Genomic DNA, 17,285 nt, shown 5'->3' with positions numbered 1-17,285 from the left:
AGTCACTTGATAAAGATCTGATAACGGAATTGCTAAAGTGTGGCCTTATATACTTCAACAATACGACGAAATTTTTATTTCTTTTGTCTTAAATTACAAACTGTCTTAACATTATTAGGAGTAACGATAAATTTTCAGAAGCTGTATAAATTCGAATTGAAAAAATTGGTTACATGTTATTATTCTGAAGGCGAGATCTCGAAGTGTATTGTTTAGTAAAAGTGAATAAAATATTAAAATAATAAAACAGAAAAAAAACAACATGTTTGTCAAAACCAATAATGAAAAAGAAGACAAACTTACATAATAATAAAATTTAAAAAGTAATCGAAGTCCTTTTTCGATACCAGGCATTATCGACTACTTCCGGATTAGACTCGGTATCGGGCGGTAGCGATACCAAGAATTCGGTAATCGCCCATCACTAATACTCAATATTGAATAATACTTTGCGATAAATTGACACAACGAACGTGAAATGTGCAAGAACGCCAAAGATACACCAATATTTAACACAAACTGAAGCTAAACTCCCGAAAATCCGAAAAATTTCAGCACATGCTACACCAAATGTGACTTTGTCGAATAAAAAATTATCTAACAAGTTGTTTTTCTTGCTTACTTTATTCTTAAAAGAAATGATACGAATTACACCTAAATCGATTTGTCTTAATTGAATTTCATAGTCTTGCTGTTCGTTTAACTCAAAATTATTTGATCAAGAAATTTATAACAAGCCAATTTTATACGGGCAACTTTTTCGCAAACAATCCCCATATCAACAATGTGTTTGCCTTACATTTTCGGCGAAAATTTCAAAATGAGTTTGACTTCGTTCTCGATGTTGTCTTAAAACCAATTACATTGCCAAAAAGCTCTTATTATTCGTTAACTGTATGTTGGCCCAACTTTGAATAAATGGAATACAAACAATTGCAATTACTTACGGTATTAAATATGAATAAATCATACAAACCTCGGCCATTTTGAACAATTCCAGCATTTCTTTCAGGTTTTCAAAGTCTTCGTTTTCGCGGAAGTAACGACGGCATTGTGCAGATAAATGTACACCACATGTAAAGTTTTTAAACTCCATTTGTATAAAGTCAAAATCCAGGTAATTTATGGTGTTTTAATCGGCTAAATGGCAGTAAAGTACATAAAGAAGCTTGTGTGTCGTCAGTTTGTCCATCGAGCCGCTTTCGTGCGGACAAAACAACTGCAATGAAGCTTTTTGAAATAGATTTCATTGTCAAAGAAACTTCGGAATGACATTAATAATCTGCCACACATTCAACTCTGATAAAGTTGTTTTATCATAAACTAAAAGGTAAAATAATATCACCACATTGTAAATTGCCCGACATTTTCTTCAACATGATGGTTTCGACAGCAAGGTTGGCACGCCTCATGAAGACGACGTGTTTGATTGATTGACATCACTAAAGGTCCGTGCTATCCCTAGCCCTCCCTCCTATCTACAAAATCACAAGCGAAAGAAGTAAGGAAGTAGTAAATACGCATTAAAGGTAGATGAACGTGTTAATTATTCGTAAAATGATTCTAAAAATATGAATCTAAAATACATTAAATATGATTTAATCCATTCTGTAAATTAAATTAAGAATTTCAGGATTTTCATTGGCAAAAAATCAAAACAGCTTGTAATCGTCGGAGACAATAATAAATGCCTAATAGATTCTAAAGTGCAGTATCCCTGACGAAAAAAGACCAACTACGAAAGAGAAATTGGGCTAAAATTCAATGAAGATTTGCGTATAAAACTTGTGTACACAGGTTATCTAAGATATCTCATTTATATTCGTCATACAAATCCTTCATCATGATGGATATCTGTGGATACTTGCGTACACAAGGTGTAGATATCTTATACAACACAATGATGTATAATTGATATCAATGGATATTTGTGTGTAATTCCAACTAAAGTTTAGTACTTAAGTGGCAAAAATGCATAACTTGGCACAATTTACGGTAAATATAAACACGGTAAATATAAACACTGTAAATATAAAGTGAAACAGTGAAAAAATCTAAGGAAGATTAGACAATGTAAAAAGCGTAAACGACAATAAAGTCATTTTCTTGTTTGAGTACTTAAGCATTCAAAGTGTCTACTTATCACTTGAGCATTTCCTATTATGATTTTTGGCCACCATTTATAAGTTCAAGTGTATTTTTTGAGAAACTGTGTTATTCTAGAGCCTATATTGTGTAGATGTGCGAACGATTTGTAAGGCTTACAGATCGCAGTCATAGAATAATTAATAATGCCAAAAAAGCAGTCAAAACAAAAAAAATAATATGAGTTCTTTCTTCTCACGGCAGTTCACTTTGTATGGGCAATAGTATTTTCTCTTTGACCATTGTAAAAACCTATGAACTTTCTAGTAACATGTGCAGCCCTACTAAATATGTGGAAATTTTCCATAATCCGTAAAACTACGGTGATGAAATTTCATCCGTCGTCGACGATTGTCGCCTAAGTCCGTCGCTTCCCGATGAATCTTCTTCGTCTTCTTCATCAAGATCAAAGTCGATGGCGTTGTTTTGATCGCCATCGTTGCCATCAACGACAAAACTTTCCCACTGATACAACACCTTCGTTCTTTCCATGTGCTCATGTGGTTCATCAAAATGTTCCACAGTTGATTCGTGAGGCATCTGAAAATCATTAATAACATTTTCCAGAATTCAATGAGACTAGATTCGGTCGGATGATCTTAAAAACTCCCTCCTGTTCTGAAATTTGCAACTACATAACGCAGGTGGGAGTGTCTAAGCTCTAATTTGCATATATATATATATGGGGACACACTGCTCCAGATGCCCGTATCATTACTTCATGTAACATGCTAAGTAATGTCGAAAACCTCATGTATAGAAGAGCCGTAAACACGAGCTCTGTTAGTTGCCAAAGGGAATTTCATTGTGCAGTTGATTGTACGATTGTTAACTTTATACATGCTGTTAACAAACAGGCTAAACAAGTTATAGATGACACGCGCCGGAGTTTGGAACTGAGTTGACAAAACTACTGAGATTTGGAATAAGCCCACTATACAATGAAATAAGACATTCTTGTTTACAACAAGCACTTTCAATATTTAAACATTTAAGTCAAGTGAACTTGGAGACATGATATGATGTGTGTATACGGTTAGTATATATGTTTCGTAAGGTTTACCAGTTACATAAGTAAACAAATGAGCAACTGGTTTGCATCTGCAACTGGAACATAAATGGTTAGCATTACGAAGCTTGAGATTACACACATTAACCATGAAAATAGATGAAAGTAAAGGGCGAATGTAATATATTTCTTGCCTGCCAGTTGAGCAAGCGAACGAAAGAGGTACACAAAGGGATAATAGAGTATATTTATTGTTTACAAGTTCAGCGTGCAAACGAAAGCAGTGGCGGACCTAGTGTAAGTCAAAATATACTTCTGACAAATATTTTAGAATAAATTTACACTTCTAAGCACCTTAGAGGCAGGTCCATTGGTAAAATTATATTCTTTAGAAATTCGAAACCAACAGTTTTTTTTGAACGTTGCTACTTTGAATTTAAAATTGAACAGCTATAATTTCTTTTGACTAAAGCTAGATCTTCTACTGAACGAAAGAGGTACGTAAAGGGATAATAGAGTATATTTATGGCTTACCAGTTGAGCAGGTGAACGAAAGAGGTACGTAAAGGGATAATAGAGTATGTTCATTGGAGATGCCGCATACACATCAGCATAACGAGTTGCTTGACAAGCGAAGAAAGTTTGACGAGAGCCTGAAATAAAAATCATGGAGAAGGATATTCATTAAGTATAATATAAAACAAATTCCGAAGAAGCAAGACATCTTGAGATTGCAAAATATGAATCAAAACAAGACTAGAAGTAAACTGTCTAACTGTTTAAATGATATTCATTAAACAATAACAAATCAAAGTCTCTCTTGTCCATTATCGGGTGAACTTTTCCAGTGACAATGAGCAATATCCGGGCGCATCAACAAATAATTCTTGGTTGTGTTAGCCATGAGAAACTAAGAGCTCATGGCGAAGAGTATACACACTGCAAAGATGGGTAGAAAATTCTCATTGAAGCTACGTTACCAGAAATCTTATTGAAGGGAAAACTGTCATCAACGTTCGCAGGTATAAAAAATCACTACATATTTTCGTCTCCCATAATAAACCTCTACGATATAAAGGCGACCAGAGAATTTTCACACACAGTATCTTATCTCCCAATATAAACCTCTACGATATAAAGGCGACCAGAGAATTTTCACACAGAGTATCTTATCTCCCATAATAAACCTCTACGATATAAAGGCGACCAGAGAATTTTCATACACAGTATCTTTGTTGATTATAGTTCTTATCATCACAATGGAAACGCTCATGAGCTTTACATACCACTACGAAAGAGACTTCCCAGTTTCCCGTAGCACATTTCCATGCGATGAGTGGTTTCCTGAAACGATCACATCGAAAGTTGGCGGGAACTTGGACGTATTGAATTACGTAATCAATAGAGTCGATAATTAAAAGGGAAAACATCACGTGGACAAAGGGGTATGTATGTATTAGAGATGGGTGGTAATTACAAATCTTTTGCCGAGTACATTTATCAATTTGTGAAACCGCGTTTGACAAAATTATCAAAACTTGTGAGTGCGTCAGCCATCAACTCAGCTTCCACGGCGTTCCCAGCAGAAGTAAAAATAAACAAGAACAACTTTGGAACTTACGCCTTGCGCGAAAAAAACCACTAACCTTTATCCTTCTCTTGATGTTTTCAACGTCAGGATCGTCAGTACTGTACGCATCCATATTACTAAATTTAAAAAACACATTTTTTGAGCAGAGTTCCAAACGGATCGCTAAGATGTAAATACAAAAAGACGTCATCACATATTTTATTACCGGTAAGCATCCGCCATTTCGACATCTAAATCTTTGAGGGTGGAAAACAATTCTAAATAAAAAGTATACAGTCAAAGCTCACTTATCCACTCATCCTTAAATCCCTATGTTTTTACGACGTCTACTACTTTGTCTCTCTGTCCAAACATCCAGCTCTTTTGAAAGTTCCGGCACAACCAGGTAAGTCCTTGATAATGCAAAAATATGCCAAAATTATTTTTGCCAAAAAAATCAGCTTGTGATAATGTGATGAATTGTCAGGGAATTGGACGGTGCTGTGGTGCCTTTTTATGCCCTTACTCCACACCTCTCTGCAACCGGTTACACAGAGTAACAACAGATTGGTCAAAATTATCAATTTTTTTGGCCACGACCAATTTTTGAATTGGTCAACCTTTGCGACAATGAAAGAATTTGGTAACATCGTAAACACGTCGGGGGCCATCGCGATTGCAGTTTCACTAACTTTAGTTATTTAACTGTTAAAAGCATCCAATACTCCCAATATCAGTAACCCCCGCTGTACTGTCTTTATACTTCATTGTCATAAATTATCCAAATATCAGTAACCCCCGGTGTACTGTCTTTAAACTTCATTGTCATAAATTATCCCAATATCAGTAACCCCCGGTGTACGGTCTTTATACTTCATTGCCATAAATTATCCAAATATCAGTAACCCCCGGAGTACTGTCTTTAAACTTCATTGTCATAAATTATCCCAATATCAGTAACCCCGGTGTACTGTCTTTAAACTTCATTGTCATAAATTATCCAAATATCAGTAACCCCCGGTGTACTGTCTTTATACTTCATTGCCATAAATTATCCTAATATCAGTAACCCCCGGTGTACTGTCTTTAAACTTCATTGTCATATATTATTCCAATATCAGTAACCCCCGGTGTACTGTCTTTAAACTTCATTGTCATAAATTATCCCAATATCAGTAACCCCCGGTGTACTGTCTTTATACTTCATTGCCATAAATTATCCCAATATCAGTAACCCCCGGTGTACTGTCTTTATACTTCATTGTCATAAATTATCCAAATATCAGTAACCCCCGGTGTACTGTCTTTATACTTCATTGTCATAAATTATCCAAATATCAGTAACCCGCGGTGTACTGTCTTTATACTTCATTGTCATAAATTACAGAATTTATACGTACACCGTTCAAGTTACCACCATTTTATAGCTTTCATAAAGTACTATAGTTAAAAATAGTGAATTTCTGGGGCTTTAATAGTATTTCACGCGAAATATTTTGTACCATATTCTCGGTCTTGAAAATATTAAAAACTTCCTATTCTATTAGCTAACAATTCCCACTTTTCTCGGCAAAATAATAAAATTTGTTACATGAAGTATGGCTTATGTACGTTACCTCCAGCCACTAGTTTTCTTCGATTTAAGAATATCTCCGAAAATATGATCGCCAACATAAAGAATATCCTGAAAACATTGCAATGAGTTTGTTTTATCGTTTAGCTGACATGTTCATAAAAAATTCTTCAGTTGAAGAAATAAGACTGCCGACACACGAGCACAAACCTATGTACACAATCACTACAGAAGACTGAACTGTATACATCACATATATATTACAAAGCGCTAACTTTTCCATCCGCTCCAATCAGTTGGCAGAAGACTTCTGATGATCCTAAAAATAATTATGAATGAAAATATATGCATTTAAATTAACATACAAACACTTGAATTCGAATTTTGCTCTCGGACATGCAAGTCTGTCGTCTAAAATAGTTCGCAACAGGTACTGTCACAGAGAAAATTGACTCTAAGTAGATGTTAAACAACTACGCATCCGAAAAGCATTCTGGGAATTCTAACAAATGACGACCAATGATGGGCGATCCACGCTTATCTCAAGATGAGACTCTGTGTTCAAGGAGAATCCGTGGTATAAAAGACCAGACCGATGACCGAGAACTTAATCAACTAAATATTTCACCCCAACGAAATTCTTTAAGTAGTTATGAGTGGAGACTAGACGCCATCTTGAAAGTTGGCAAAACTCGATATGTACAACTGTAATCTGCTTGTTCCACGTGCATACGTTTAATTGTAGAGGTGATAGTCAGATGTTTGATAGGATTGGTTTTCAAAACTTTCTTTTAACTTATTTTTAATTGCGAGTTTTCCTTTTCGCGAGTTGGTACTTAATGCAAAAAAAATTGTGTAAATTAGCTCAAGTCCGAAATATCTACCTCCCGAATATATTTGTTCCTTCATCAGTTCGCCAGAATAGGAGCCAATCTTTAATGTTCCTGTCGTCTTTAGAAAATGAAACATTAATACTTATTGTAAAATGGTGAGTCATTACAAGAATGCATATTTGTGATAATCATTCCTGGATAGTCAACAAATAGTCGCAAGTCACGTGTGTACATAGTGCTGTGTACTATTTACCTTGTCAACTTCTCTGATCAGGGTTCCTTAGTAGAAAGAACAGGAACCATTATTACATAATGAAAGACATCGATAAGCTTTGTTATAAAATAAAACATAATCCGAAATAATACGCTTTGTAAACCCAAATTTAAGCTAAAAGCAAGATAAAAGTTACATTTCAATTACATACATACGACACAAAACGACACACACGTGCTATGCTCTTTAGAAGATTACGGGGAAAAGTGTTTTCTCAAAGCATGTTTCCAAAATGACGTCAGATCTGAGCTCTCGCCCCAGTTTTTTTAAGTTTTTTAATTTTAGTCACGGTCAAGCAAATAATCACCAACTTTCTGCTCCAGAGATGCACGAAGATCAAATTTTAGAATTATGAAATATATTGCCAATATGTTTCAAATCTTCTTAACTATGTACATTTCTCAATCCACCTTTCCGAGGTAAAACATGTGTCAAAAATACGAGATCAAATTATAAAATTCGGACAATCAAATGGTCGGACATAGTATTGTAGATGTAGAATAGTGGCAATAAAATAGAAAGAAGATGCTCTTGGGGCATTTTTAAGTCTTACTTTAGAAATGCAGAACGACTAATTATAAAAGCAGAAGGTGTTAGAGTAAATAAAAGTCATTTTCCGTCAAATCAAAGGAAAGCTTGGATATTACATACAATATATATGCAGATACAAAAATATAGAGAAAAATAAGAACATTTCTAACATTGTCGCGGATATTACGAGTGCCGTAACAAAGTGTAGATGAGTTTAATATGCATTTATCAAAACAAGCTTAAAAAGACAAAGAGCATGCCAAAAATATATGATTGAAAATTTGCTAAGGGCATATACACAAGCAGTAAATTCAGCGCTCGCTCTGTTACAAATTAATTGAGAATTAATCTGAGAATGCGAAATCAACTCCACCTAATCTCCAAGTTTACGGTCATGGCAACGACAAACTGCATGTACTAGTACCGATTATAGAGTAATTAGCTCGCTCAGTCACAAATTTTCAGGTAAATCATTCGCGTATGCGCTGTCTGCTCGAGCATGCGCAGTCGACTGGACGAGCTGCCCAAGTTCATGGTCATGGCAACGACCAACTGCATCTATTGGCACCGATTTTAAAGTAAATAGCATGTTTAATACCAATTTAATAGAGAAATCATCTGCGCATGCGCTCGAGCGCATGCGCAGTCTACTGGAACAATTGTTCATAGTCATAGCAACGACTAACTATAAGTACTTGCACTACATTTGTGGCAATTAGCTCGCTTAGTCGCAAAATATCAAAGAAATAATCTGAGCATGCGCAGTAGTAACTTTTATAATACCACAACTTTCGTAAGCCTTTGAATTTTTGTATATTGGCCCAATCGTACAATGCATAAAGATGAACAAAAGTATTCGCTCTTTGGATTTATCATTTCTACAGCGTATTGTAGCTGCTTTATTGTCCTTTCAAGGAAACCAATCATAGACCCTTACATATAGGGACGTGTAAATACTGACCAACGAAACATGATTTTACCTTTCCCGAAAAACAGCGGTTTTTTGGCATCAACCACAACATAGTCAAAATACGTTTTCCAGTTTCGGTGAGGCGTGTTTGGCTGTCAAAAAGGACAGTTAAGCATGAAGTAAATACAATTAATTATTGGTCGCAATACAAATAAGAGTGCGAATACCTCGGGTCCATGTGGAAAGTCAAACAGATAGGTCATGATTTTCTAGAAGAAAAAAGAATGAGTACAAATATTTAGGGAATAAACATGCCTGCAGGTTTTGATCCTGCTATATATAAATTTCAAAACATTAGCTAACATCATTCACTTCTTTAGAGACGTTCTTTGCTTTCATTGTGGGTAAAAACACAGGAAAATTATCATAGTGGGGCTAAAGAAGCGGGCAGGCAACAACGCCGAAGACATTGTACACAACCCATTTCCAAGTTTGTTATAAATAGCTACAAAGAATCTAAACTGTAAACAGATGGCACAGCACCTGTTATTAACTATCTGCTTCTTCCCGCCATTTTTACATTCATTCAATATCCTTACCATAATGCATTGCCTGGCACCATCTTGTATATTTGGGTGAAACGTACCTCGGTGTAGTTGTAATCGCTATTTGTAAGAACAAATGTTTTCCTATTGTGTTCTTTCATCCTGCAAGAGTTGACGTACAATTTATGTAGACATTCTTATTCGACCCGATTCGTGTTTGCAATACAGGTCAGTCTATACCATTAAACTGAGATACACGGAACGCTACCTGAAGCAAGTAATTGAAGTTAAATCTTATACGCATGTGTAGAGTTTCGAGATTCTCTCGCAGGGTGGAAATTGATTGATGTAATCTCGCATGTCCGGGTGTAAGATTTGGCTTCAAAAATTATTAGGCATTTCTATTACATGTAGCGTTCCATGTACGTATTTTAGTTCAATGGTCTATACTACCAGAACATACACGCACCTGTGCAGTAACTTGGGCAATCTTGGCTAAAATGAAATAAAATACATGCAAGTTGATTACATTTCAAAAATCGACCAACTCGAAAGGAATGCTTATCTTGCTAGAGATATGAAGAAAGAAATAAAAAATTTTTAAAAACTTGCATCACTAAAAAGGTTCCCTAACACGCAATACCGCCACAGCTACGTATAGTGCCTAGCTAACACTGAACTGAATGTAACTGGATAGCTACCTCATGAGAAAATTTAAATCTGGTACTTTAACTAGTCCTAGTCTTTCCATGTACTGTCCGAGGAAGGCTCATTTTAGTATGACTGTTAGTTGGAGGAAAGTTTAGCTTCATACAAGTACAGGCATGTTTATTTAGAGATAGCCTTCCAGTTATATATTTAGATCAACGACTGCTACAAATACCACTAAGGAAATGGTTGAGCATTTGCTTACATCTTTGATGAGGTACTTTTCGATATTTTTCAGTGTTTCATCTTTTAAACCTTCCTAAATAAGATAGAGATACACGCAGTGATAAATCCGCCACGGCCACAGAGAAATAATGGTGTGGAGGGAGGGGTGGGTGGGTGGTTATGCGTTTAAGAATATTCTACCATTTTTATATCTACCACTTTTGAAATCAATTGTCATTACAGCTTATAAAATTAGCAAGGCTGTACTCCCGCCTTTTAGACATTTTTGACTTGTTAACTGCAAAGCTATAGAAATTCTAAAAATGATAATTATGAAAATGCTTCAACATTAGAATAGAGAGAGTTAACTGCAGACTGGCTACGAATCTGTGATGAAATGCCACAAAACTTGCTACACTGCCTTTAGGAACAACACTAGAACCACAAATGACCACTGAGCAACTGGGTGTGTGCTAACCACGAGAATGATGCATGCACTTGTTTTTCAAAAAAATCAGTTATATATGGCTATACATACTGAAATACAAGTGACCATCAGCCACGTGAATGTCGTGTGCAAACGAAAGAGCAGTCACGAGCACGCATCGTGCTTGCGTCAAGATCACAAGTTGAGAATTCGACTGCGCGTACGTTAATGATGATTACGACGGATGAAATATGTTAACGATAACCATGATATTAAAATGAATTTTCAACATACACAATTGTGAAGATAATCCATAGCAGCTCGAACATCTTGCTGCATACTTTGATAAGATAGAACGATGTGGTCATATTTTACACCCGTGTTGATTCTAGAAAATAAGAAAAAAATACACTAAATAAAGTGTGTCTGAGATACTGAAGTAAACTAGGTAAAATGTGTAAATGTGGTGTTACTGAAGAAAACTATAAAAAATGTAAATGTGATAATGAAGTAAACTAGGTAAAATGTGTAAATGTGGTATGACTGAAAACTAGATAAAGTGTAAATGTGATATGACTGAAGTAAACTAGGTAAAATGTGTAAATGTGGTATGACTGAAGTAAACTAGATAAAGTGTAAATGTGATAATGTAGATAAAATGGAATGGACTGAAGTAAACTAGATATGTAAATGTGATAATGAAGTAAACTAGATAAAATGTGTGGAATGAACTGGAAATAGATAAAATGTAAATGTGATAATGAAGTAAACTAGATAAAATGTGTAAATGTGGTATGACTGAAGTAAACTAGATAAAATGTGTAAATGTGGTATGACTGAAGAAAACTAGATAAAATGTAAATGTGATAATGAAATAAACTAGATAAAATGTGTAAATGTGGTATGACTGAAGAAAACTAGATAAAAGGTGCAAAGGTGTTGCTGAAGTAAAAAGGTAAATGTGTTACTGGTGCAATGGGCAAATGTGTTGCTGAAGTACACTAGGTAAAATATTTAAATTTGTGACTAAGATAAACTAGGTAAACTATGCCACTCAGTTGACCGCGCAACGTGACGTAAAAGTTCATAGCACGGACTATTCATTATAATCAACGGTGGAAGCGTTTTAAACACGCAGCCCCCCTCCTCCAACCCCAATCCCCCCCCCAAGTAAAAAATGCGCCTCCGCTCATCCATTCAGTGACAATCACGGAGGAAAGCAGAGCCTATAAAAAGTAACCAAGTTTCACAAACCTTTTATACTTGGGACTGTTGTCGAAATGATGGACTAGGCAAGCCAAAAGATAAATTTCTGCAATATATATAAAAATAAGTGCAAAACTCTAAGACAAAAAAAAAAAGTAAATAAAAGAAAGATGAGAAAATGAAAGTTTTACGTGTGTACAAACCTGGAAGACTATAGACTGAAGTAAGTTTGCAATATCGTTCACAATCGGGCTGTAAGAGATGACGAACTTTAAGATAAAAATATTTGTATTTTCCTTCGAAAAAAAAACCAAATACGAAAACGCGCGAAACATACGCAAAAATAACTCACATTGACGAATTTGTTCTGGTACGACTTTCTGATATATGAACTGCATAAAAAAACAACATGAACGTATTGTAAACAAGTTTGAAAGATCGTTTGAACTCATTTTTGAAAACCTGCAAGGGCCGATAAAATCTCTCAGTCTCCCGTCAATGTAGAAAAGTTTTTCCGGTAAACGGAGATAAATACTCTCCAATCAACGGTGATAAAATCTCTCAGCCGCCAATCAATGGAGAAAAGGGTTTCCGGTAAATGGAGATAAATACTCTCCAATCAACGGTGATAAAATCTCTCAGCTTCCAATCAATGGAGAAAAGGTTTTCCGGTAAACGGAGATAAATACTCTCCAATCAACGGTGATAAAATCTCTCAGCCTCCAATCAATGGAGAAAAGGTTTTCCGGTAAACGGAGATAAATACTCTCCAATCAACGGTGATAAAATCTCTCAGCTTCCAATCAATGGAGAAAAGGTTTTCCGGTAAACGGAGATAAATACTCTCCAATCAACGGTGATAAAATCTCTCAGTCTCCAATCAATGGAGAAAAGGTTTTCCGGTAAACGGAGATAAATACTCTTCAATCAACGGTGATAAAATCTCTCAGCCTCCAATCAATGGAGAATATTGCAGTAAATGGAATGATATAGGCTCTCAGAAAAATTGAGTAGAACGCTCTGCAACTAACGGAGATGAATGCTCTGCAATTGAATGAAATTAATGCTCTCCGATCAAAGAAACTAATGCAGTTGAATGCTATCCATTTAACAGACTTGAATGCTCTCCAACAAAATAACGAGAAGGCCTTTCCACTAAAGGATTTCAATGCTTTCCAATTGAGATATTAACTTTTCACGAAGAATGTAAATTCTCAACTGTCGGTTTTTGAAGAGGCTAAATATGAAATGGGAAATGTGAAAACTCTGACCCAGTTCACTAACCTTGTACGAAATTCAAAACCATGAACACATATGAGAATGTTTCCGTAAGTGTCGACCTAAAGGAAATATTACTAAGATTGGTGGATCAGTTCATGCATGATCTGTACATTAAGCAATGCAGATACCATGCGAGGACAAATAGTAATTTATATGGTTGAATTTTCATTTTTCACCATAAAAATATATGAATATATATATACCTTCAATAAGTTACCAAGTTCAATATCAAAGAGAAGACCTCTATGTAACAATGAAATAATTGCATTCAGAGCTATTTGAGATGCTTGCAAAGTCTACAATGCAAAATGTCCTGTCTGTTCAGAGGCAGTGCAAGATCGATAATTGAGGGTGGGGCAATATTCGCAAATGTCTGTTCTACTTTAGTTGTTTCCATTGAAATCAATTGTGCTTATGTACTAACATGGTTATGGTTATGTACTAACATGGTTATGGTTATGTACTAACATGGTTATGGTTATGTACTAACATGGTTATGGTTATGTACTAACATGGTTGTGGTTATGTACTAACATGGTTATGGTTATGTACTAACATGGTTATGGTTATGTACTAACATGGTTGTGGTTATGTACTAACATGGTTATGGTTATGTCCTAACATGGTTATGGTTATGGACTAATCTTGTGCCGTCCTTGCTGTTTAAGTTGATTGACATGATCAATGAAGGTGTGCTTTTTCTGTTACCTTAACAGACATTACTGCAACCTTTTTGAATTTGTTATCTTTGTAATATCTATAGTCAGACTTCACAGATAGCACAATTGAAAGCATGCAATACCTGACAGGAAATGTTGCATCATATTTGAATCCTTCAAGTTCCTGAAACAATCATGAAAAACAGATAAAAAAATGCAACTAAACTATGTGTTTGCAAGTGCTTATCCAATACAAAGCAAGAGCAAAGACATAAGCGGGAAAAATAAACACATTGACATAATAGGCAGTGAGTAAATTGCTTCTTAACTAAGTATGATGTAAAAATGTAAAATACTTGTGTATGTAGTATACACTACACCAGGGGTCTCCAAACTTTATAGCCATAGGGCCACATGAACTTTCATCCAGCATGTTGAGGGCCGACGAACCGTATACCGCTGGTCAAAGAGCGAATATTTTAATAAAACGAAGTACATAACACAAGCTTCATTAGTTAAGAAAATAGCTCCTTCCTTAGCTCAAAAACCCTTGAAAGCACTTTCCACAACTTAGCCATCTTACTGCAGTTTAATATGGCATGTCAACAGATTCTGTCTCAGTAGGAAGTTGGGACAAAAACTGACATAAGCCACTCTTTCTAGTTGGCTTGCGTCATAACATGAACTTTCTGCACAAAATTTATTTTGTTTAATAATATTATTATTTTTTTCTTAAGTGTCTCTGCGGGCTGGATTGAGAGGCACAACGGGCGCATCTGGCCCGCAGGCCGTAGTTTGGAGACCCCTGCACTAAACAAAAATAATTATTTGCAAAATTTGACCAAGCTGTGGAGTTGAACATGGTTACTGGTACATACCAAACATAGAATCATGAATGCAGTACCTTAGGATAACCAATTGCAACAAGTCGTTTAGCAAGCAATGAAAATGTCATATCTTCAAACTCTGGTGACTTGTAGGCTAGAAAACCACAAAAATACAAGTGTTTTTAGTGTTGAAAATTGTAGAATAATACAAGTGGACCACAATAAACAAACTACAAATTATGCTCGTTGTAATAAGTTAGATTGCAGTTCGGGAAACAGCTATACTATAATTTATTATTCAAAATAATTTATAATTAGATTGCAGTTCAAGAAACAACTATACTATAATATATAATTCAAGCATAGTACCAAAGCAAGAAACCAACACAAGTGCTTATGTGTATGATTTGATAAATGTCCAATTGGACAACTTGCACATTTATGTACCTGCCAGAGTATAATCCATGTCGAAGCCAAAAAATTTTATTTTGCTAAGATTCAAGCTTCTGTTGACAAAGATCCTGTAAAAAACGGAAACTGTCAAATTCAAATCTATAATGTAAATCTAAATCTATAACTGTGTCCCAAGTTCTCGAGTCACAATAGCGATATGCACATTGTTATGCACACTGTGTACATACACATATCTATATTTATGATTAGGAAAGTCAAATACAATTTACCTTTTGTTTCTATCTCGTTTATACTGTTTGACAATATCAGTCTGGCTTTGGAAGCCATGTTGATGCTGCGGACTTCCAGTTAGGGGCATGTTGTCATCAAAGTACTTGCTACGGCTATATTTACGCTGTCCCTATTAAAATACATGTTTCATAAAAATGTCTCTAGGAAACATATGTTGAGGTGATGCGAAGAGAGTTGATCAGTCAACACTTCACTGCCTGATGGCAATAAAGGGTTTCTCCTGTTTTCATTATTGCATCAGCTATATCCCTTTCTTGGTGTGCTGATGTTTTATAAATATTTACACAGATTAATCTCCACAACCAAAGGTCAAGAATCAATCTATTTTTAAAGCAATAAAAATAGTACAAAACACTCATCAAATGCTGCAAAAAAAATTTCAACAAAAACTCATCTGGCTCGTTATATTTACATTGCATTCGTGCAAGTGTTAAAAGAATTAATTTTTGCAAGTTGTAAAAAGCCTGTTTGATCAAACAAAACGTCAATTCACAAGTACTGATACTGAGGAGAAAGCCATTAATTCGATAGTTTTTATAAACAAATATGCAAAAAAAAAACATTCGTTCATCTTTAAGATAGAAGCTCCATTTCACAAAGATACATGAAACACGTAAAGAACTGAAATAATTTACGTGTCACATTTAGTAACGTCGCCCTTTGACACATATTAAAAAAAATTATTAGTGCAGCAATACGAAATAAGAAATTAAAGGACAAAGCAACTATTAAGCATTTTCAACGAGTGAATGGGTTCCATATCGAGCCTATTAACGTATACGATAGACTTAACATCGTCATTTTAGAATTCAAGTTTTAACAAGCAAAGCCGTAGATTTGCTAATCATATGACAACTTCTGCTTAAAAGCCCTTTTAAACACTATAAGGCAATATGTTGTTTGAAATTTTTAAAGGAAGATATGATACCTTGATAGTCCCATTTATTGTGATGGAGGGCTCTGATGCATGCCTTTGTCTTTTCATGTTGAAAGCGTTCTTACTCACAAAAGGCAAGAGAAAAGTTGGCCGAACAAGAAAACAATTAGCAGTGATGATCGATCAAGAAACAACCAATATCATATTGTTTACTGCAGGAAAACGATCAGATTTCAAAACCATTTGAAGTTTTAAACTTGAATCAAAACAACAGTAGATTGGGGTAAAATGCTAAGCATTCACGATAGCGTGAAGACTTACCGGTTCCTAACTATTTTGACAACTGTTTAAATATATAATTATGGAAATCATGTATTTATGTCAGTGAATGAATGACGCCGACACGCAAACAGGCGAACACATACAGTCTCTCATTTCCTAAGATTTTTACGGCAAGTTCTTCACACACAACATGCAATCGACTGAAATTAGACGACAATAACTTAAAGGGAAACGCTCTTACCTCCTTTGAACAAAAAATACACTTATTTCTGATCAGCCTTTCTTGTTTCAATAATAACAATCACTCACAGACTCAGTTCTGTAACTCCAGATTAAACATTCAAAAGCGAGATCAGCAATTCTAACTCGGATCAACCCAACCCAACCAGATTAACCAATTTGGATTAACCTCATACGAGCACAAGTAAAAAATACGTGTACCCACCATTTGAACTAGTCTGATTTCCTTTCTACAATCTTCTTTTTCTTTTGGCTTCTCCTCTAAGAGTTCATCTATTCTTTCCTAATGTATCCTGTAAGCTAAGACCAACCAACTTCTTGTCTTCTTTTAGTGTATCCATTCCACCTCTGGGCCTATCATCTTCCATCGTTCGAGCTATTGCTCAATAGTCATAATAAGTACAAGCATGTTTACACAAAGGTATTCTTGCAGTTACAGATTTAGCTCTCCGGCTATATCCTCTATGTGCTTCCTGATTTGCTTTCTACAATACACATAAGTAAAAGCATACGAAAAG

At 35.3% G+C, this 17,285-nt stretch overlaps 1 protein-coding gene across 3 annotated transcripts; it reads right to left on the bottom strand.

Moving 5' to 3' along the window:
* Positions 1–1,523: 1,523 nt before the first annotated feature.
* LOC124443983 (cytosolic purine 5'-nucleotidase-like) lies at positions 1,524–16,906 on the bottom strand. Of its 3 annotated transcripts, none has more exons than XM_046994542.1 (26): positions 16,769–16,906; positions 15,347–15,477; positions 15,111–15,184; positions 14,741–14,817; positions 13,980–14,020; positions 13,381–13,420; positions 13,181–13,236; positions 12,249–12,288; positions 12,100–12,148; positions 11,945–12,002; positions 10,985–11,078; positions 10,304–10,357; positions 9,860–9,885; positions 9,492–9,552; positions 9,073–9,114; positions 8,916–8,997; positions 7,384–7,409; positions 7,182–7,248; positions 6,573–6,616; positions 6,341–6,408; positions 5,079–5,137; positions 4,951–5,002; positions 4,801–4,861; positions 4,441–4,498; positions 3,689–3,807; positions 1,524–2,685 (listed from the first exon to the last, which is right to left on the bottom strand). In XM_046994542.1, the coding sequence occupies exons 2-26, from the start codon at positions 15,433–15,435 to the stop codon at positions 2,464–2,466; spliced, it is 1,659 nt and encodes a 552-aa protein (XP_046850498.1). In that variant the 5' UTR covers positions 15,436–15,477; positions 16,769–16,906; the 3' UTR covers positions 1,524–2,463. The 3 variants fall into 3 exon arrangements, with proteins under 3 accessions (XP_046850498.1, XP_046850497.1, XP_046850500.1); XM_046994541.1 differs by lacking the exon at positions 16,769–16,906 and adding an exon at positions 16,297–16,597; XM_046994544.1 differs by lacking the exons at positions 1,524–2,685; positions 3,689–3,807; positions 16,769–16,906 and adding exons at positions 3,856–4,093; positions 16,297–16,597.
* Positions 16,907–17,285: the final 379 nt, after the last annotated feature.

The sequence above is a fragment of the Xenia sp. Carnegie-2017 genome, unplaced genomic scaffold (genome assembly GCF_021976095.1).
Source record: "Xenia sp. Carnegie-2017 unplaced genomic scaffold, XeniaSp_v1 HiC_scaffold_21, whole genome shotgun sequence".
Taxonomy (NCBI): Eukaryota; Metazoa; Cnidaria; class Anthozoa; order Malacalcyonacea; family Xeniidae; genus Xenia; species Xenia sp. Carnegie-2017.
Note: the sequence above shows the minus strand (reverse complement) of the source record. Positions and strands in the feature narration are given on the sequence as shown.

What these genes read in the sequence shown, in the direction of transcription:
- LOC124443983 (XM_046994541.1), bottom strand. Translation starts at nt 16,353, where the DNA reads ATGAAAAGACAAAGGCATGCATCAGAGCCCTCCATCACAATAAATGGG. An exon ending in ACCAGAACAAATTCGTCAAT is followed by an intron (nt 12,149 to 12,248) that starts GTGAGTTATTTT and finishes CATCTCTTACAG; the next exon opens with CCCGATTGTGAACGATATTG. An exon ending in GGGAAGTCTCTTTCGTAGTG is followed by an intron (nt 3,808 to 4,440) that starts GTATGTAAAGCT and finishes TTTTTATTTCAG; the next exon opens with GCTCTCGTCAAACTTTCTTC.